We start from the raw sequence: 20,339 nt of genomic DNA on the forward strand, positions 1-20,339 counted from the left end.
AAAGGTGGTGCCTGGGCCCTGCCCCTCCCTCAGAACAGGACCAGCTCTTCCTCCAGCTCCATGGCCGGGCCAGGCCCTAAGCAGTGCAGGAGCGTGGCTCCCAGCTCGGGGTCAAGTTCTTCACACGTGGCCAGTAACTGAGGAGAGGGCAAGTAGCCAGGATTAGACCTGCTCGTGCTTCCTCAGAGCGAGTGGCAGCAGCACCGGAGCCTTCTGCTGCCTCTCAGCAAAGCACAAGGAGAGGAGAGGGAAGCTGTTGCTGACTGGCACAGTAACAACCCCATCTCCTGGCTGCCAGTGATGAGGGAGGTGTTTTCCCCGAAGCAGAGGGGTAAGCAAGTGCTGGAGGGAGACTGTGTGAGGGCAGCAGCTCACGGTGCTGAGAAAAGGACGTGGCTGCAGCAGGGAGGTGTGTTCCAGCAGCAGAACAGCACAGGTTGAGGGGCGGCAGCAGCAGGACACACACGGGGAGCAGAGGGAAGGGTTACCGTACCGGCTGTGTGGCTGCGAGGCTCCGGGCCGGGCAGCAGGGGGCGGCAGTGAGCAGGAAGCGCCGCGCCGCGGGCAGCAGCTCCATGGGGTCCCCCTGGGACACACAGAGAGGGGACACGGCTTGTCACGGCCACGCACAACGGCTCTGCCTCCAGCAGTGAGACGGGAACACTGCGGGGCCCAGAGGGTGAAGCAGGGCACTGCCTCACCCGCCCCCAGCTCCTCCCAGCCCCAAGGAGCCAGCCCTCCCTGCAGAGGTGAAGCCCCTGCCTCGGCTTTGCACAGGAAGGTGGGGACAAGAGGAGGCTGCCAGGGGAAGGGATAAAGAGGAGTCACAACCACCAAGAGGAAAAAAGAGCCCGAGTTTCACTCACGTGCTCTGTGGGGTCAGGCTGGGGCAGGTCCTTCCCTTCCACAAAGAGCCGAAGCAGCTGGATGTACAAATCCAGGGCCACGTAGAGGAAGGTCTGCTCTCTGGTGAGCAGCTCGTGGTGAAAGCAAGGGGTGAGGCTAGAGGGGGTGACACAGCATGTCTGGCTAGCACTGGTCCCAGGGCAGGCTCAAACACAGAAGGACAAGAGGCAAAGGCAGCCAGTGCTGGTGCCACCATCCATTTTCACAAGTCCCTCAATGGGAGAGCCAGCCCCTGCCAGGAGCAGGAAGGCAGCAGGGACACTCCTGCTTGGAGCACAACCCTGAAGGGAAGCTTGTAGGGAAAGACAGGGAGCTCCTTAAACAGGGAACCCTGCCCTGGCCAAGTGTTCTGTCCCCCAGAGCCCAGGCACGAGCTGAGCTCCCCTCCAGGCCAGCGGCACAGCCACCTCCAGGCAAAGCCCCAGCGCCAGCCTCCCTCAGGAAGCTCCCAGGGAGCTGGGCAGGACCTCACCTGTAGAAGGCAACGGGCAGGAGGCGGATGTGACGCTCCGAGGCTGCGCTGCGCAGGACACAGTATCCTCCCGGCTCTGCAGGGCACAAAGCAGCACTGAGCCCCTTCAGTGGTCCCCACATCCCCCTGCGTGGGGGCTGCCAGTTCCATCCAGCCCACGAGTGCCTGGGCCTGGTGACCACTGAGAGGAGGAGGCTGTTCTCTGAGGCTTTGTGAACCAAAGGGAACAGCAGCAGTGGTTCCTCATCACCAGCTGGGTCACCCTGCTTCTGCCTTGCACTGTCACGTCAGCAGCTTTTACTCAGCTACTTTTCCTGCTGCTTAGAAATGCCCATCAGTCCCTCCTTCCAGGAACCATCATTCCTCAGAGACATGGCTCTGCACTTCACCTTCCCACCCCGTGGAGACAGGGCTCGCTCACCTTTCTCTGCTGAGTGGAAGAGAAGTGGCCAGGACATGCCCCTCTCCTCCAGGCACTGCAAGATCTCCAGGGACCATTCCAGAGATGTCTGAAACTCCACTTCTTCCTGGGTGTCAGAAGGGACAGGTCGAGTTTGTCTTAGGCTGTAACTGCATCCCAGCAGGATGGAAACCCCTCACAAGAGGCCGAGAACATGAAGGACCTTGCTGAATCCAGCCCATCTTTCCCTGTGGCAGCTGGGATGCCCTGGGCCACCCCCCCCGGCAGAGCCCCCCTCACCAAACCAGGCTACCACAGGGATCAGAGGGCGAAATGACTTGTGAGAGAGGAGGGAGCAGCATCAATGAGGCACCAGCACCTTTCCAGGGTGCTCAGCACCCAGCCCAGCCTGCTCCCCCAGCAGGTTTTTTTTCCCGTCTAACAGCACATCTTGGGATTGTTGGGCTGCTTTTTGCATTGCTTGGAAGAACCTCCGTGATCTGTTTGCCCAAGCTGATCCTTCCCTCAATGACTCTTCCTCCAGACTCTCCCAGAGGCAGACTATGGGACCAAGGGATGAGTTTTAACTTGAACCTGCTCCAATCTGTTAGGTGACTACACAAATGGCTGCATGCCAAAGAAGACAGCAAAGGAAAAGGAGCAAGTGTTCACAGCAGAGGAGGCTTAGGACAGGCAGCTGCTGGAAGGAGGAAGGCTGTCACCTTTGCTCCTTCATTTAATAGCACTCCATCATTTGGGAACTGAGGTTCCCCTTTGCTGGGGACCTCTGCTCCTGTAAACACCAGCATGCTTCCAGCCTGAGGAGAAACTGCACCTAACACACGTGAAACGCTACGCAAAAGCAAAGAGAGAGGAGGTTCCTGTGCTACCTGGGACGTGTGGAGTCCCAGCAGGGAACTGAAAATAGGCATTCAGGAAGAGGAATAAAAGCTGCTGTAGTGAAAGGGAGATAACTTCAGCTAAAGACAGGTTTAATCTGATGGGAACAGAAGGGCCTTCAGCAGGCTCAGTCTGGGACGTGGCTGATCCCTTCCTTCTGGCAGAACAAGCTACCAGCCCTCCCTTCCCTGGTACAAAGCATTTTTAGGCAGCAAACCAAGATGATCAGACACACTCAGTGTCATGAGAACTCCCTCAGGGCTGGATTTACCTTTGGTGCTATTTTGGCCGAGATGAGATCCATGAGTGAGAGGAACAGCAGAGAAACAAGAAGCTGCAAGGAAAGGAGAGTGCCTGTTAGCTACATCTGACTCACAGCTTGTGCTTTCCAACCAGGAAATCACCCAGCACGTCCCCAGGGCGGCCCTGGGTGAACTGTGAGCTGCTTCCAGGTGAAGGCAGGTGTGTTTGGAGGAGACAGGGCACAGCCTGACATCACCCATCGCTTCTAAGGGCAAATGTGCCACCAAACTCACGGCTCTGGAAGCGAGTCGGGCAACAGGAGACAGCTTCTGTCTGAGGTCAGTGGTTGGACTCGATCTAAAAGGTCTTTGCCAACCAAACTGATTCTGTGATTCTCCCAAACACAGGGACAACCCAGCCAGCTACACAGGGGTGAAGGTGGAGGGGAGCTAACATTGTTTGCCAGCAGCGTAATCCTGCCCTGGCAGATGCTGCTTATTGCTTTGCTGGAGCTACACAAATCAAAGGATGCTGGGGCTGTGTGATCTTGGGAAGTTGAAGTAACCTATTTATTTGTGCTAAGCCTCCTTTTGTAAAGCTAAGCCTCCCTCTTTTCCTGTCTGTTTGAGAGAGAACAGAGACACAGCAGTCAGGGCAGGGAACATGGCAATGAGAGACCTTTCACTTCAGCTGAGAGTTGTGCAGAGGCACAGACTGATGCACGTGGATGAACCAAACGAGCAGTGGCATATCTGGGTTCCCTGGCTTTAACTACAGTGTCTCATCCCCCTTCTGACAGACAAACCTACCCTTTCACACTGTCAGACTCAGCACCTGACCCCACAGCAGCCCCATGCATGGGACTGAGTCCCCAGCACAGGCAGATCTATGCAATCCCCCTGATACTGGAGCAGTGACCAAGGGCAGCTGAGGCCTGAGCACCAGGCACCCGCTGGCACCCAGCTGCACTCAGCCCTCCCCCTGCTCTCACTCTTCCTGGCATCCTCCTCCTGCTGAGGCAGACTCTGGAGGCAAGAGCTGCTGTTATTCCCCAGGTACACTAAATGCTCAGATCACCTCAATGACAGGAGCCTCTGACTGGCAGCTTTTGGCTCTAGACCACTGTCAACAGTGGAGGAGCCAATCCCAGAAGCGAGAGGAGCTGCTACTGTAAGTGCTGCCTGGAGCAATAAAACTGCACAGTAAAGAGTGAGGCCCAGGTTCCACTTCCAGAGCATTGACCTGGGAATGTCTCAGCACAGGAACACTCCCCACACTGAGCTCTGACCTCAGCTGTCCTCTGGAAGACTGACAGAAGTGGCAGGCAGCAGCCCAGCTCCCTCCTCAGCGAGTCCCTGTGCACGGAGGGCACTGAGCACGGTGAAAAGGAGGGGTATTTCCTGTGAGACTTGGGAAAACCCACAGGGAATCTGCCCCTGGGGTGCCCAGCACATGCTCCCAGCACCCTTAAAACACCTGCACTGTGGTCTCTCAAACCTTCAGCATTCAGGTTGCCTGAGCTAAGATCCACGGGGTCTGGTCCCTCCTTAGAGGTGATCCTTCACCCTGCGTGCCCAGGACTGAGCTCTCTGTCTCTACAGCTCTCCCTCCAGCTTCAGTTTTTAAAGCCACTGTTTACTAGTCTTGCCTGACTTCAGAGGAGTCAGTATTCCAGTTCAAAGGTTAAGTTTGGAACCACTCTGCCTCTAGGGTAAGCATTTAGCAGCCAGTAATTTACAGCTAATCTTTATCAATTAGCCACCAGCAAGACCTCACAGCAGAGTTTATCAGAGGTACAGCAGCGTCTCAGGCCAAACATTTTGTAGTTAAAGACATCCTATTTCTGATTTTCCAGTGTAGGGAAGAGCAGACATTTAGCATGCAGCCAGCCTTGCCTGCTCTGTGTCAGTCCCCAGCCTCTTCAGGGCATCTCTGCCCTGTCCACGCAGCGACCGCTGTTGGACAGCACAGTGGAGGAAGGCGGCCGAAACCCACGCAGGGCCAGGGGGAGGGAAAGCCACTCCTGAAGAAAGGAACCTGGGAAAGAAAACCAGCATGTCATGGGTTTGGAGGAAAAAAATGGAAAGAAAAGGAGCAATCACAGCTGTGAGTGAGGGGGAAGAATCAGGGGCTTGGGCCCGAGCTCGTGCTTGGCACTAAAGATGATAAATTCTCCTCTGCATTTTTTCCCCCACAGTTAGATGCTGGATAGAGACAGTGAAAAGAAACAGTCTAGGAACAGACAGCAGCATTCCAAGTCTCTTTTATCACTGGTTAGGCAGGTAATTAACTCTATACTCTGCTACAGAAGCATGTGATTATTATCTGCAGTAACTGCAGGGAGGTTCCTATCCTAAATCCCCAGCTTCTGGAGCAAAGCTGCAGGATGCTGAACAGGTACAGAGGGAAGGGCAGAGCAGAGCAGCAGCCAGTGGCTTCAGGAGACCAGAGATTCACTCCATGCAGGGAGAAAAACATGTAGTGGCTTGAGCCAATGACTCAACACTGTGCTAAAGGCTATTTCCAGTGTTTGTCTAACCAGGGCTCTGGCTTCCAGTCTCCTATAAAAAGATTCTCTTTTCCTTATGCTGAAACACTCTGACCCATATTACACAGAAGGCCAGACTAAATAATTACCATGACCCATATTGAGTTTAAACTCCACAAAGGAATCTGATTGTAGTTGTCCTCCAAGCCTCAGTCCACATTAGCATTTCATATTGCCTGCTGCAAGCCAGGCTGGCTCAGAGAGCAGGTTCTCCTGCCTGCAGACCCAGGCTGGGTCCCTCACACACCTGGCAGCTGAGGATTGCCATTCCCCCAGTCTCTCCAGTTCTCCTGCAAGTGGAGCTCCAAAGAGCCTCTTCCATTGAGAGCAAAGTCCTGGCTCCAGCCTTGGCCACCACACCTAGGAAGACAGACAGAAACCAGCAGCATGAGTGGTTGGTTGCACTCAGGTGTGCACATTGGCTCAGCTGGATACTCTGAGAAAGGGGTTTCCCCCCACAGTGACCATGCCCCAGCTGTACATACACACAGACAGAGGAAATGTGACAAGTTTCACATCCTGGAAGTGCAAAGAGAGCCCTTTGTGACCATGTTCACACCACAGGGCCCTGAAACTCCTCTGGCAGGAGCAGTCATAGTAAGAGACATCTTCTGCAAAGGTGCTGTACGTGCTCACCACAGGCAGCAAACACCTGTATCCCCACAAAACACCGCATGGAGAGAGGGAGAAATCTGTGCTTTATGGCCTTTTTGGTTTCAGAACCACTACCCCTGCACTTCCCAAGTTTAAAGCAAGTGCTCAGGACTGGGCTAGCACTCTGCAGGTGAAACAAGAGCAGTTACCGCTGCGGAGAGAAGCAGGATGGGACACTTGGTCCGACACGCTCTTAGAACACCGTTGACCACTTCTGCTGATTCCTCACAGCCCAAGCTGGCATTAAGCAGGCCCTGCAAGAGGATAAATGACAAGATGACTGCACACCCGTGTCGTCGTTGCTCTGAGGTGCCTCACCAAGCCCATGTGTAAACTACTCGGAGGTAACTGTAGGGGTCAGCGTGGCGCAGCAAAAGAAACGTGTGTGCAGCAGCTTCTCCCTCCCCGCCAGCATCCCTCTATTGTGCTGGTCCCGCTGCATCCTCCTGCTACTTCTCTTAATTCTTCTGGACTTCTGCTCTTCTGTTAGGAATTTACACCCACAATTCTCAAAACAAGGGTACAAATGGCCCATCTCACTGCTAAGCATAGCATATAGCCAGGTATCCTGTAAAGAACCAGCTGCTCTGGCTAGCACAGGCAGCAGGGCTGAGTGATGGGAGGAGCAGGGTGACAAAGGGGGCAGTTACCCTGAAGAAGTGAGCAGTGATGTCGTAGGAGAGAGCATACCCTCTGGAACAGACGTTCTTCTGTGGGAAAGACAAAGAGAGGAAAACAAAATCACTCCTCCCCTTTGGAAGGATGTTTTTCTTTGAACATTCTGGGGGCCTGGCACAACGGGACAAAACCACCCTGTGAGACCCTGAGGATCAGACCACATTGCAGAAACCCTGGTTCTAGAGAAGGCAACATCACTCACTGGATGCTGCTTGAGTCCTGGCACCAGAAAATGAATCAAACTCCCATCCTAAGCCCAAGTTTGAGATCTTTCCCTAGAGCATTTGCCACCAGGAATCGATGGTGCTGCTAACGACACCTACCAGCTCTGAGTTTACATATCCAAAAAAGGCTTCACAGTCCAACACTGTTTTCTTTCCTCTTTGACATGTCATGATGAGAGCAGATGCAGGGAGCCCAACCAGGATCCTTGGGAAAGGAGAATAAAACCAAAACTGAGGTTCCCACCGAGAAGAGAATGAGACTCCAGGCTCTCAGGGCACACGGCTCTGACGTCCAGGGGAGCCTCAGAGCACGTCAAACGTCAGAGATCTCAAACACATTGACAGAAACCACATGAGGAATTCTTCCAGTTGCCCAGAAAAGAACCTGTGTTTCCAGGAGATATACATGGCACTGTCAAAGATCCCACCAGTAGCTCAAGAATGGAAACACACCCAGACTGCAGCAGCAAGTGGAGTAGTTTAGCGATGGTTAGTGCCAGTGGTGGCATTAAGAGCATTGCTGGGGGTAAACAGAGTCCATGAAGATGTGAGGTCTTTGAAATCCAGTCCACTGGCAGGGGCAGCTCCTGGCCTGAGATGGCACACTGAAACACTGCTAATTCCCACAGGTACCAGGGAATCAGCATCTCTTGCACAGCTGTTACCACAACATATCGTGTCCTCAGCACTTGCTGTGGGGTGAGAAGAGGCTGCCCAGCTGTGCAGGTACACACTGTGACTGCTTGCAGCAGCAGTTCTGCTGGAGCCATTCCCAGAGCTGCACTCACCTTCTGTGCAGCTGCAGCTCCTGCTGCCACCACAGCTGCTCAGCCAGAGCAGGGCCCTGCTTTCTGGCTTTCAGTCTTTCCTGGAGAATCTCAAAGATGAAGTGTCTCTGGGCATCCAAGGAGCCAGAAGGTAACTTTTGCCTACAGCCCAGCTCCAGCACCATCTCCTAAACAGGGAGGTGGGGGAAAAACAGCCTTTGTCAAGGCTACACACTAGTTTACATTCAAACTCTCTGTGCTTCTCTGAAGTAACACAGTAAGAAAAAGCTCTATTTCCAGGCTCACATCTGAGAACCAACCAGCAGCTTTACATACACTGAGCTATAGAAAAGACTCTGCTCACATTCAAGAGCTGAACACACAGACATGCATCAAAGCCTGCAATCACCTGCAGCTTGCAGAGAATATCAGGATTGACTGTCATCTTCGACTGGCCACAGCTACCCAGGTTCAACCTGAAATGGAGACACACCAGGTAACTAACTCTGTTAGTCTGGGAGGATAACACAATTCAAATAAAGCCAAATGGCCTCAGATGAACATAAAGCTCCAACATCAATGTTCCTTTAATAAGCTGTAGGTGAGACAGCAACTCTCCTCTAACACTCCCTCCTCCTTTCCCTGCTTCAGCCACTTGCTCAAGGGCATTGATGCTTGTCTGGCCAAACAAATCTGAATACAAGGTCAACTTAAAACAGACAGACAGACTATGGACTATCTGTGACTGCAGCCCCAGACCTCTGCCACCCAAAGCAAGATTCTTATGCAAAGACTGGCGAGTCACACAGGGCCACCTCCCAGCTCTCATGGCCACCGTGAGAAGGGAATGGCTTCCCCAGCCCCATGTCACGCACAGGCTCCCAGCTCCCAGCTTGCAAGGTGGTTAGCAGAACCTCTGCTTCTGCAGAAATGCAAGTCAAGGTGCAGAATACCTTTGTGAGGAATCCAGCATGGTGTTGATAAGGATGGCACAGGCCTTCTCCAGGTCTCCATCGCAGCCACCAGAAGCAGAAGGTGCAGGAAGGTACCACTGGTAGATGGCCCAGTAATGGAAATCCTGCCTGTAAGATGCAAAAGGAGGAGACAAGAAATCTTTCACAGCATTTTAATGGTGCCCTTCCCTTGATGTAAAAGGAAGTTCACACACCAAGTGGAATGACAGATTAAAGCACCCATGCAAGTACAGATATAAAAGGAGCCATCCACCAGACAGCAGATGCCCTGATGTCAGCCACCTCTTGCTTCTGGAAACGGGGAGGTTTTGTTTGGAAGGACTGCACATGCAGGCCAGAGGTTGTCTTGGTGAACTTCCTCAAGCTAACACACACACACATCTCATTCGAGCATTGCTTGAACTCTGGACCAACTGTACCAGCTGATGGGCAGCTTGTTTATTTATTTCCTGATCTTCAATGCTTTGTCATCATTTGGATGGGAAACACTCTGGAACTATCCCCTTCTCAACAGAGACCCTCTGCACTTACCTTTCTGAGGCAGAGAGAACATCCCTCTCAGGGTAAACTTCCAGCTCCAACAGCAGCCACTCCCTGAAAGACAACTGGGAAAAGCAACAGTTTAGGGCAGAGGATAGATCAGCATGACAAGTAACTTGTGCAGCACAACCACCTTCTTCCCAATGGAAACCCCCCTTCACCCACACCAAGACACAATCCCAGCACACATCAACCTAAGTACTGTTTCCCTTTGGAGAAGTCTAAACAAAAGCCTCTCTGGCATCCAAGGACATACTGAGAGCAATCCTACAAAGCCTCTCACACACACCCACCCCTTTGACATTTCCTAACATGCTCATCTTCTTAAAGCCTAGATACCAGAATGAATGTATGCTGTTAGAAACAAATGCTACAATGAACAAAGGCCCACAGTCAGACAGGCTGGTGTGAGCATCAAAGAAAGGTTCCAACACAGAGGTGTGTTAGCCTTGTATGCCAAGCCAGCCAAGCACGAGGAGTCCTTCTAGTAACATAGCAAACTCCTCTGCACAAACTGGTTTTATATGAACTAGGTGGAAAAAGAAAGCCTGTCAAATCATACTGCAAGGGTGGCACAGTGAGAGCAGCCAAGGTGTGAACCTGCTCCACAGCAAGGCAGAGCCCAGCAGGCCAGGGCACAGGGGTGCTTTGGGAGGACACTGGCATTTAGACAACGCACCAAAAAAGGCAACTGAGTGCTTTCAGAGACAGCACCCAGCAGGAAGCTGAGGTTATGGACAGGACATTTCTCTACAGCTCCCCATCATACTCTCATTGCTGTGGTAAATTGTGGCAAGCCTTTTGCTGTTGAGATAAGCAGGACAAAAGCTTTACCTTTAGCTTCCTGCTCCTGCCTTATCACCACCACTGAAAGCAAGTGCTCACCCAGGGCACGTGATGCCTTCAGCTGCCAGACCAGCTCCTCAGGCATTAGGATTTTACAAGAAGCTTTTTATTGCCAATAAGGAAATTGCAAAGGGCAGACCTGAAAAATTCAATGACACTGTGGACTTAAGCCACAGGAACCATTTCTACCTGGAATGGCTTTTCCTTCAGCAACTCCTGAAAGCGTGCTTGCTTCCACAAGCACAGGCTGGCCTTTTTGTAGTTCAGAGAGGGGCAGGACAGGGAACTCCAGGTTAGGTCAGTTTTAGGCTCCTCACGTAGGATTCCCCGAGCTTCCAGGCTCAGGCGCGGTACGAGGTACTGCAGCTGAAACAAAGGCACAACCCTGCAGCTGAAACACAGGCACAACCCTGCACACTCCCATCACAAAAAGGCCCTTTGCAACCCAACCAACCAAATACCCAACATGGTACAATGGGAGGGCACAAGGAGGCATTTTCATGTAGTTACAGTTGCACAGGGAGTGGGCAGTGGGAAACTGAACTGAGACTGAAGTAAGGGCAAGACTTTTGTCCTTTTACCTTTTTAACAAGGCTGGGAGGAAGCAAGGCACACAGCTCTTCATGAGAGCAGGGCCAAAACTTGCACATAAGGTAAGATGCTGCTGCAGTGCAAAACCTGGTAGAGAAAAATAAAGAACTCGATTATGGGCAGCACAAACACCTGCACATGCTCTGGAAATCCGGCACAGGAACACGGGAGCTTTACCAGCATCCCTTTGGTGACAAACCCAACTCCATTGCCTGGGGCAGCAAGGACATGGGAATCTCACCTCATGCAGAAGGAAAATGACTCTTCTGTCCTGCACACTAGCAAGCAGTTCCAGAACTCAGAAATGGAAAGGATCTTTGCAGGAACAGGCTGAGAAATCCCAAAGCTGGCTTCCACTTCAGGGATTAAAGCTCTGGATTCATTTAGGTGGATGGCAAAAGCTGCTAGTCCTAAAACATGAGCCTCATTCAGGGAAGGACCCTGCAAGCCACACATAAGTAAAGGACTCAGGAGAGAAAGACATTTCATTTGTAACAAAACAATCTCTCTCAGCAAAACCCCTCAGAACATTGCTGCTGCTGCCTCAGAACAATGTTGCTGCTGCCCATGGACTAACGAGAGCAGGGATATCAGTTTAGCAGATGAGAGGCATCAGTTACATTAAACATGTTTGGCCACTGTGCAGCTCATGCAGCAGAATTTGTAACACTTCTGTAAAGCAATGACTTCCAGCACCTAGCTGCAAACTCAGCCCAGCAGCATTTGACACTCAAGGCTTCTCAGCTTCTCTGACAGCTAGTCCAGTCCATCAGCCTTTTGGTTTCACCCTTTCACGGGGTAAAGAAAATAAACCCAACAGTTCTTTGAAATAAATCCATCTGCTCCTGCCCTCCAGACTTGGGAGTGTTACAAGGGGTGTGCAGCTGTCACTTTGTAAGCTTGGGAATTAAGCATTCCACTGATTTTCTTTTGGCTTTGTTCATAAACTCACTTATTTTAGCTTCCATTACAGCACCTCAAATGCATTAAGCTTCTGCTGTGGTAGTTCTGCAGGGAAAGGTTCAGCAGACATTCCTGAGAGCAGGCCCACATTATTGGTCCAAAACAAGGTGTTGTTTTTGCTGTTTTGGGAAGCCTGAGGGCTAATGAAGTCCCTCCACAGTACAGTCCAGGTGGACACATGCCCCACAGCTCAGAAAGCAGAGGCAGGATAGCCTTCAGCACACTATAACCACATGATTTGTACTTGGAAAACTAACCTGATGATAAATAAGCTGGCAGAGCCTGCCCAGAAGAGCAGGCAAGAGATTCCTGTGTCCACACATCATCTTCACAAACAAGGAGAGACATGGTCCCTGCCTGCAGAAGGTAAAACCCACAAGCTCATTTTATTGCTTCCCTCATCCCCCAACACAGGAAGAGCTACTTAAAAATGCCTAAAGCCACAGGAGCCCAGCCAGGATCTGTCTGTAAATACTGGACCATTATCATTCCACTTACAGGCTCACAGGAAGTGTTATTTTTGGAGTACCTGGACAGAGGATCCCAACAAAGGCAAGAACTCCACCTGTGCCTCAAACATTTGATTATACACAGTCAAAGAAGCGTCCTGAGGTGACAGCAAGAGGAGGAAGCAGCTGCCTGGGGCAGAGATGGCCCCTTTTTATCAGACAGAGCACAGGGTAAACAGAGGCAGAGCAATAAATGGGAGCAAAAACATCACATTAATCCCAAGGTCCTGTTGCAAAACAGAGGAAGGGAGGGAGGGACTTTCACACCCAGGCAACAGAGAAAAAGCCATCCTCAGAGGAGATGGGTTGGAGAGTTTGGGTTAGAAACAATTTCCTGGCATGTTCTTGTTTATCACAACCACTTTTCAGCACAGGTTTTGAAATACAGATTCATCTGCTGCAGGGCAAAACAGTGCAGAAGAGAGGGGAAGATGAAGGGTTGCCAAAGCATGCTGCACTCCCGAGAGGCAGCACCTCGTACAGCACCATCAGCAGCTGGGATCACAGCCAGCTTGTCAGCACCTTGCTGTTTTCCAACAAAGCAATTTTCTACTGAAATGTTGACCATAATGGTTACAGACTGTTACATCAGGAAGGAGATGGCTATGCACAGACTCCTTCCAGCAGCAGAGCTGCACTCTCCCTCCTCATACAGGCAAGAGCCAAACCGAGTCCTGTCCAGGGGCAAGAGGGGATGGGAGGCAGACAGCAGCTGTGCCACGCTGCCCTTCCCGAGCCTGCAGTGTCACACTTTATGCCCCACTCATTTCATATCAGATATGGCACTGGGGATGAAGGCTGGACGTGCCAGAAGCAGTGAACATGCCAAAAAGACACCCCAAAACCACGTCAGTGCCTGCTGTAAGAGACAAGCATTCTGCTGCCCAGGCCCTGGGGTCAGCCAGTGCAGAATTCCTGGACAAACAGGATGTGCTCCATTCCCCACCCCCCACTGCTGAGCTGAAAGCAGCTGAGCACACAGTTTTTGTTGTCACAGAGCACAAAGCAGAGCTCAACACCACCTGTCTCTGAAGGGATCAGGAACAACAGAGGAGAAGCATGTTTTATTTACACATAACACATCAAAGTGCATCAGTTCTTAAGATTACAGAAACTCAGACTAAAGCAGCCTGCAGCTGCCAGCCTGGGTATGAACAAACAAGTCTCTCTTCACCCCTGGACAAGTGCTGGGGTTCTGGTGTGTTACCCAGGCTTGATTTCTCTGCTCTTTAACTTGCACCTTACCTGTCAGGAGGGTTAAAGTAGGAAGCAGCTATTAGGTTTTGGCAGAATGACGTCAGCAGAAGATCAACCACCTGGAATAAGAAACACACTGCTAACTCATACTTGGCAGGCTGGATGTCTAGATCTGCTTTCCTGCTGCATATATAGGATGTTTCCCAACATTAAAAGTAGACAAATTTGTTAATGATGTTCACTGCAAGTTGTACAGATCCACTGGCACTAAGAAGAGGTGGAAAACTGAGCCCCTAACAGCCCAGGAATGATCCCAGCACACAACAAAGACGTGGACAAGCCTGGGGAAGCAAGCCTAGCTCATCACAGGACTGCTCTAATATAATACATCTCCAGATCTGGACACCAGCCATCCAACAGCTTCCAGGAGGATGGAACACGTGAATAGTCTGTGCAGGACAGGACAAGGCAGACAAAAGCAGAAGTGTGTTTCCCATTCCCCACAGACAAAGCAACCTCTCACATGTACTATCCAGATGCATTTTTACCCACCCAGCCCCACTGTTTCTCACCCCAAGCCAGATGGTACTCACACTCTGATGGCTGGGCTCCAGCCTGGGGGCAGAAACATCAACTGGGATTGGAGAATTCAAACCAACAGCTTCCTTCTCGTCACTGCTGTGACCCAAGATGGTGCTGAGCCTGTCAGAAATCACTGCAAGCTGTGCTGGCACATCTGCAGGAAGGGAATAGGAGGAGAACCAGGGCAGGAGGCATGAAAGGTTCACAACTCCACCATAGCAGGAGGAAGAACAAGTGAAACATAGCTCTGATTGATAAGGCTCAAATTATACTATGAAAAGCTTTAAGGAGTACAAAGCATTAGCTGGAACACAGTGAGCACCATCTTCATTCTAGAAGACAGCTTTATTTTCTCCCCAGTACTATCACCAACACCCATCAGGAACAGTTTTTTCCCACCAGAAAGGAAAGAGCCTGCAGAAGGGGCCCCAAGCCACCAGCCAAGCCCAGCACTGGGGCTGCCCATCCTGGCAAGGGCTGGTGTGGGACCAAGTGGTCATCACAAAGAGGCACACCTGAAGTTCCAAACACAGACACTAAACTATAGAAATACATATATTCATAGCTGGAAGGATCACACAGATCTGAAAGATTACCACCTCAGGTACCCCTGGCAAGTAACTACTCCTGCTGCTTTGGCTACAATTAGCCACATCTTATTAAGACAGCTTTTGTAAGAGTCAGTGATGGTGGTGAGAACTTGCCTTCCTGCATACCTTCATGTTTAGCCTCATCCACAATCAGTGTCCTTAGTTCAGCCAGCTCAGCCTTCAGCTGCTCAGCAGGCTCTTTGGAGTGGCTGCTCTCTACTTTTGATTCATCTAGACAAGCAAAAGAAGCAGCAACATGTTATCCTCACCTTTGTGCATGACAACAGTTAATACAAAGCACTCAGCAATCTCCACAGACATTTTCTGTAACAGCACTATTTACTTTTCTATAATCCAGAACCAAACTGTCAGGCTGCCACATGCACAGCTCTGGGTTTACACTCAAAGTGTGCTATTTGAGCAATCATTTATGAGTTGACTCCTAGTTTCAGAGAGGAACTTAGTTTTTAAAGACAAGAGGCAAAAGACTTCTCCTTCCAGAGCTGCCTTCCTATGGGCTTTACCTCTCTGCTCCCCTCCCCACCCAACATTTGCTGTCCTCAAAAGACTGGAACCAGTCTGAAAATACAGACCCATGGTGTTAATGCTACATCATGTGCTCCTCTTCAAGCTCAACACCACACAGCATCTCCAGGTACATGTAACTCTCTTCTGGTTTTTGTTTAAAAGAAGGTATAAAAGGACATTCCTTCTACCACCAGAGAGTGCCAGCAGCAGCAGCAAGCTGTCCCACACAGCCCCAGAAACCACCCCCGCAGTTTGTCACACAGGAACGGGGCCTTGTGCACGGGCCAGAAATAACTCAACCATGAACAAGAGCAGTGAATAACAAAAGGTTGAAATTCATACTTGTCATAAACAGGCTGTAAAGCAACTGGCTCTTAGGAGACTGCTGCATCACCTTCCCGTGCCAGGGCAGGCGTGGAGCTGACCAATGCTCAGCCCCTGCCCTGCGCCCAGTGTGGGCACGAGCCCAGGGATGGATCAGGATGCAGGGGACAGGATGAGGCCGGTCAGGACGGAGGGGACACGGCCGAGGCTTTGCCACTAGAGGTCCCTGGCAATTCAGGGAGTCGTGCAGAGCCCAGGCAGCCCGCGGGGACCGGCGATGCCGACACAGGCATCCTCCATCCCAGCCGGTTGCCAGGACAACCTCCGCAGCCAGGCGGCTGCACAGCTGCGGCTCCCCAGCACTGCTTTGTCACTGCAGCATCTCCAGAAAGCTCCCAACGCCCAAAGCACCCTGAGGAGGAGTCAATGACAGATCTGTTGCTGTACACGGAGAACACTTATCTCCACCACCCTCTGGGAACAACCCCTGCTCACCAGCCCAGCCTTTTCATTTCCTATAAACCTGTGGTGAGGGTGTTGCCCATAAATACCTTACAGTGACACACACTGCACTAGTAATGTGCCTGCAGTGATGGGACCTGAAGTTAGTGGGGCTTTCTCACCCAAACAGATGTAAACTCTTCACTGCAACCACTGGCTCCATTCCTCACCCCTCCTGCTTCCCCAGACTCCAGTTGGGCATAGTAATCCCTCCTTGAGAGAGGATGCTGGTGAGTTCAGACAGCACAAGTGCCATTCCACAAGGGATGAGCGCAGGAGCCTGCAGCCCAGGCCAGCCAGGGATCAGCCCAGGCCAGCCAGGGATCAGCACAGCCAGGCTGTGAACGCTGCTTCATGGAGATGTACCTGAGCTAGATGTAAATCAGCCAGCTCAGGCATCATCTGCAGCCTCAGCACAGCACCCGGCTCCCACCCAAGCGGGGCAGGCAGCGAAGGTCCTTGTGGTCATGGCTATTTAACACCTCAAGGACACACCAAGATCATACACATATCCAGGTCCAGATTAAAGAATCAGCCACAGCTTTCTGGACATTGTCAGTTCAGGGAGAATTTCCTTCCAAGAGATCCATCAGCAAATGCTGCATTTCTCACCGTGTGACGTTTGCTCTGTCAGAGCACGGCAGGCCTGCACGTATGTGGAGTACAAGTTGGAGGGTATTTTATCAGCTCTGTGACAATAAAGAGAATTCCATTGATTATACAGTGTAACCACATTCAAACTGCAGCTTTAATAAAGAGAAGCATCAACAACAGCCATGCTATGAAATGTAATTAAAGGCTCCAAAGCACAGAGCATCTAAAGCAATTTTTTTTAATCATCATCTGACACGAAGGCCAGAAATTAATATCCAAGGCTTTCATGGCAAGAATTACACATCTGTCACACATACTACACTAACCAAATACTACAGACATTATTAATGCATGTGTTAATATGCTTTTTGTATCTAGTACATGTCTAAGATGACATGAAGGTGTAAGTTCCTATTCACACATCTAAAACTCTGATGTGATGGAGGCCAAAGTTTGGCTTCCAGCCCTTGCTGGGCAGTACTCAGTACTAAAAACCTACAGGATGAGGCTCCCCAGAGCTCAGCTGCTTCCCTTACAACTTCACTTTTCAAAGCTGATCCAGTCTCTTTTAGAGTGAGACTGGAAGGACAAGGCAGGACCAAAATGCCTAATTTGTAGGCAGCGCTGCAAACATTTTCTCTTCATGACAGGTTACAGAGGAATTACTGGATTTAAAATAAAGCTGTTTCTGCAATGCAGAAGAGCACTTTTAAACACGCAGGTAGGACAAGCTTGAGTTCTAAGAGGGGCTGCATTCCCCTGGTGTCCCTTAAGAGCAGCTCGTAAAGCATTAACAGACATTTCAGTTTCATCTTCCTCTTCTCCCATAGCCTCTCCCAAAGACAGGAGACATCTCTCACAGAGGGCTCATCTTCCTGCTGATTTTTTACATTCAGCAGAATCCTCCAAAGTTTGCATTAAAAATACATCTGCCCTGCAGTCAGAGGGCTGCACAGGACTCCTTCTAGATAATGGTTTCATGGTGGCTAGAGGAGTAATTACAGAACTGAAGGCTTTCACCTCTACAGATAAGCCACCCCATGCACAACCTGCAAGCCACAAAGACCTGCCAAGGGTTAGCCAATGCTCAGCCTTCTATAAAGAAGTCATTGAAGCCTCCAATAACCTGATGTTGAGACAAATGTTCTCAAGAGAAAGCCCAGAAGCCCAGTAAATAACAGTGGGAAGTCACAGTACCTCTTTAAGGAATCTATGAAAGTCATGCACACATCAGGGGCTTTAGGGAGCTGCAAAAGAAAAACAGGCAGGTCAGGCACAAATTACCCATCTACAAACACAGATGGAAATGGGAGGATCAAAAAAAAGCCAAAAGCAAATACAAACCACACGTGGCCTGAGCAGAGCAGGAAGGAACCGGGAGGTGTAATACGGCCGCCTGAAAATGCTGAGACAGAAAGGAAACAGCAACACATGAGCAATGCCAAAGCTGCCCAGTGCCATCCCACTACCCCAGAGGGTTCCCTGGGCTCCTGTGGGTGAGAAATACTCATGGTAACATGAATGACTGCAGACAAGTCAGGTTCAGACAGTTACTCATTTCTGTCATGTTGCCTTTTATTTGTTATGACAACTGGGCTGCTCTTGCAGGTGTGCCTGTGCCTTCCCACTCTGCACAACGAGCCTTTGTTTACATGGCTACTGAAGAAGTGGATAACGTGGGAATACCATCCCTAAACCTCCTTGGCTCAAGTCCTCCATGTCTCTGCTTCAGCTATTTCAACGTGGACTTGGCTGTTGTTATTACTGTAGCTGAGAGCAAGAAGAGTTGAGAGAGTTGAGCACACAGTACCTGGCTTCTATCACAGATGTTGGGATCTTCCTTGTGCTTTCAAATATCTGAAGGGCCTTTTCCACGTCCCGAAGTGCCTGGCCCTGGGGCTGGCTCAACACAAGCAGCCAGGAGAGAAAGATGCTGTGAGAAACCAAGGATAGCAATAATCTTCCCTGCCTGTTGTTTTAGGGTTAGTAGCGGTTGCCTGTGCTGTGAAGGGAAGTGGCTGAATAACAAGAGCTACCTGACAGCAGTAGGTAGTAGTGGGATGGGGAAACCAGACCTGAACTATCAGCCTGGCTCCATAAGGCTGTTCTTTGTAACAGCTCTTCTGAGTCAGCACAAAGGCCCATGTGGCTCTGTACACAACCACAGCAACCACAGCTCATCCTCCTGTTTGACATCACACAGTCCATTCAGTCATCCCCCACGAAGACAGTATCTTTTCTGTTCTGAATGGGGTTCATTGTTATCCTATTTTACTTCAGACTCTTGTAATTAAGGCCCATAACTTTTGCTCTCAGCCTGGGCTACTGCACTCCAGGCACAGGAGCTGCCACCCCACGTTTCTCTTGTTTGAGCGATAAGACATCTTAAGACTGCAACAACCTGGGCCAGTTTCTCAATGGGCAAACAGATCAGACTTGGAAGAAATCAAATGAAATCTTCACTTCAGACTTGCATTTCCTCACAGGACTAGATTTCCTTGCAGTACCTTCAACACCCAGTCACCAGCTGGTATTTCATGTGCTCCAGCTGCCTGGCTGCCTTACTGTGATCAACACATAGGAAGGAGCAATAGAACCAAATGCTCCTGATCAGATGTCACCCAAAACTTGTCACGAACCACAGTGTGGAACTGCAGGCTGTAGATTCCCTCACCAAATCTCCTTTAAACGTGAACACTTTGGATACAACACCAAAGAGGAGACACAGTCTACTGAAAAGAATCAAGGTGCACATCAAATGCTCTCCCTACATGGCCAAACCACTGGCAGATCCAGGGAGGGAAGTGTCACCATTGTGACAAGCTGGTCAATCCACAGAGCTAAGGCAGCCCCAGCTCCTGCACACCTGGACTCTGTATCCCCATGACAAACCTCACCATTACATTTCCCTTTGTCCCTGCAGAATCTTCTGCTTATTTTCTATACCCCACAGCAGAGAATGGGCCAGAAGTAGCCAGCACCTTCCTGGCTTCAGACAGCTGGTGCTGACCGGATGGCAAACGTAGGTGCTGCTTGGCCAGTGGCTGGCTAATTGCAGAGTTCCTCTGCAGCCCCATCACAGCACACTCATCAGCTTGTTTGTCCTCTGTGTAAGTCTAATGATCATGGAATCTGGGGAGAGTCTGTATGCTTATGGCCACTCACCCCTCTGTCGTCAAGCTGGAGAAGGTTTGTCTGCATGCTCAAACAGGGTAGGAATGGCAGAGAGGTTGGTAACTGAATCTCTTTTCACAGGAAAAGGGACATGACTGGTGAGGAAACTTAGACAGACCAGTGGTACCTGTACAGATTCATCTGTGGAAGATAAGTCTTCATAGAGCCCCATGTCTTCTATAGCAACCTGTGCGAGGTAACAGAGATTACACAGTCACAACACAGATAACTGTTTTGAAAGATCCAGAAAGAACACTTTTAAAAGTGATAGTTTTTTACTCACCTTGAGGTCAGCCAGTCTGGTTTTAGCCAGAGTGATGTACTCCAAGAGGACAGAGCGGTGTTTTGTTGGCACAAAAGGTGGGTACATTATATGGACCTGAAACGTGAAACCCCCAACGAGATTTGCCATTTTGGCAGGAGGAATCCCGGTTTCTCCCTTTTCTCCCTAGTACCAGGCACAGTGCTGTGTTTTGGATTTAGTGTGAGAAAGTGTTGATAACACACTGATGTTTTAGTTGTTGCCAATTAGTGTGTATCTCCAGTTAAGGGTTTTTCAGTTTCCCAGGCTCTGCTGGCAAGTGGGGGGATCAGGCTGCTGGGGCACTGCTCAGCAGGTTGTGAGCAACCGCAT

General features: G+C 50.5%; 1 protein-coding gene across 2 annotated transcripts in view; it reads right to left on the bottom strand.

Annotated features, from left to right (window-relative positions):
* Nucleotides 1-29: 29 nt before the first annotated feature.
* Nucleotides 30-20,339, bottom strand: part of FANCA (FA complementation group A) — a 34,695-nt gene continuing 14,385 nt past the window's right edge. For both annotated transcript variants that reach the window (XM_062007588.1, XM_062007589.1), the window contains exons 16-43: nt 19,989-20,084; nt 19,833-19,892; nt 18,342-18,430; nt 17,876-17,936; nt 17,729-17,778; nt 16,550-16,626; nt 14,711-14,815; nt 14,006-14,148; nt 13,461-13,531; nt 11,964-12,063; nt 10,985-11,184; nt 10,734-10,830; nt 10,342-10,518; nt 9,298-9,371; nt 8,746-8,874; nt 8,202-8,268; nt 7,814-7,980; nt 7,125-7,230; nt 6,774-6,833; nt 6,273-6,377; nt 5,717-5,829; nt 4,817-4,958; nt 2,950-3,012; nt 1,776-1,905; nt 1,379-1,445; nt 867-1,002; nt 494-586; nt 30-137 (exon numbers count right to left, since the gene is read on the bottom strand). In XM_062007588.1, coding sequence (XP_061863572.1) covers nt 30-137; nt 494-586; nt 867-1,002; nt 1,379-1,445; nt 1,776-1,905; nt 2,950-3,012; nt 4,817-4,958; nt 5,717-5,829; nt 6,273-6,377; nt 6,774-6,833; nt 7,125-7,230; nt 7,814-7,980; nt 8,202-8,268; nt 8,746-8,874; nt 9,298-9,371; nt 10,342-10,518; nt 10,734-10,830; nt 10,985-11,184; nt 11,964-12,063; nt 13,461-13,531; nt 14,006-14,148; nt 14,711-14,815; nt 16,550-16,626; nt 17,729-17,778; nt 17,876-17,936; nt 18,342-18,430; nt 19,833-19,892; nt 19,989-20,084 — 2,886 coding nt within the window. The remainder of the gene's footprint in view (nt 138-493; nt 587-866; nt 1,003-1,378; nt 1,446-1,775; nt 1,906-2,949; nt 3,013-4,816; nt 4,959-5,716; nt 5,830-6,272; nt 6,378-6,773; nt 6,834-7,124; nt 7,231-7,813; nt 7,981-8,201; nt 8,269-8,745; nt 8,875-9,297; nt 9,372-10,341; nt 10,519-10,733; nt 10,831-10,984; nt 11,185-11,963; nt 12,064-13,460; nt 13,532-14,005; nt 14,149-14,710; nt 14,816-16,549; nt 16,627-17,728; nt 17,779-17,875; nt 17,937-18,341; nt 18,431-19,832; nt 19,893-19,988; nt 20,085-20,339) is intronic.

Source organism: Colius striatus, chromosome 14 (genome assembly GCF_028858725.1).
Source record: "Colius striatus isolate bColStr4 chromosome 14, bColStr4.1.hap1, whole genome shotgun sequence".
In the NCBI taxonomy this organism is placed as follows: domain Eukaryota; kingdom Metazoa; phylum Chordata; class Aves; order Coliiformes; family Coliidae; genus Colius; species Colius striatus.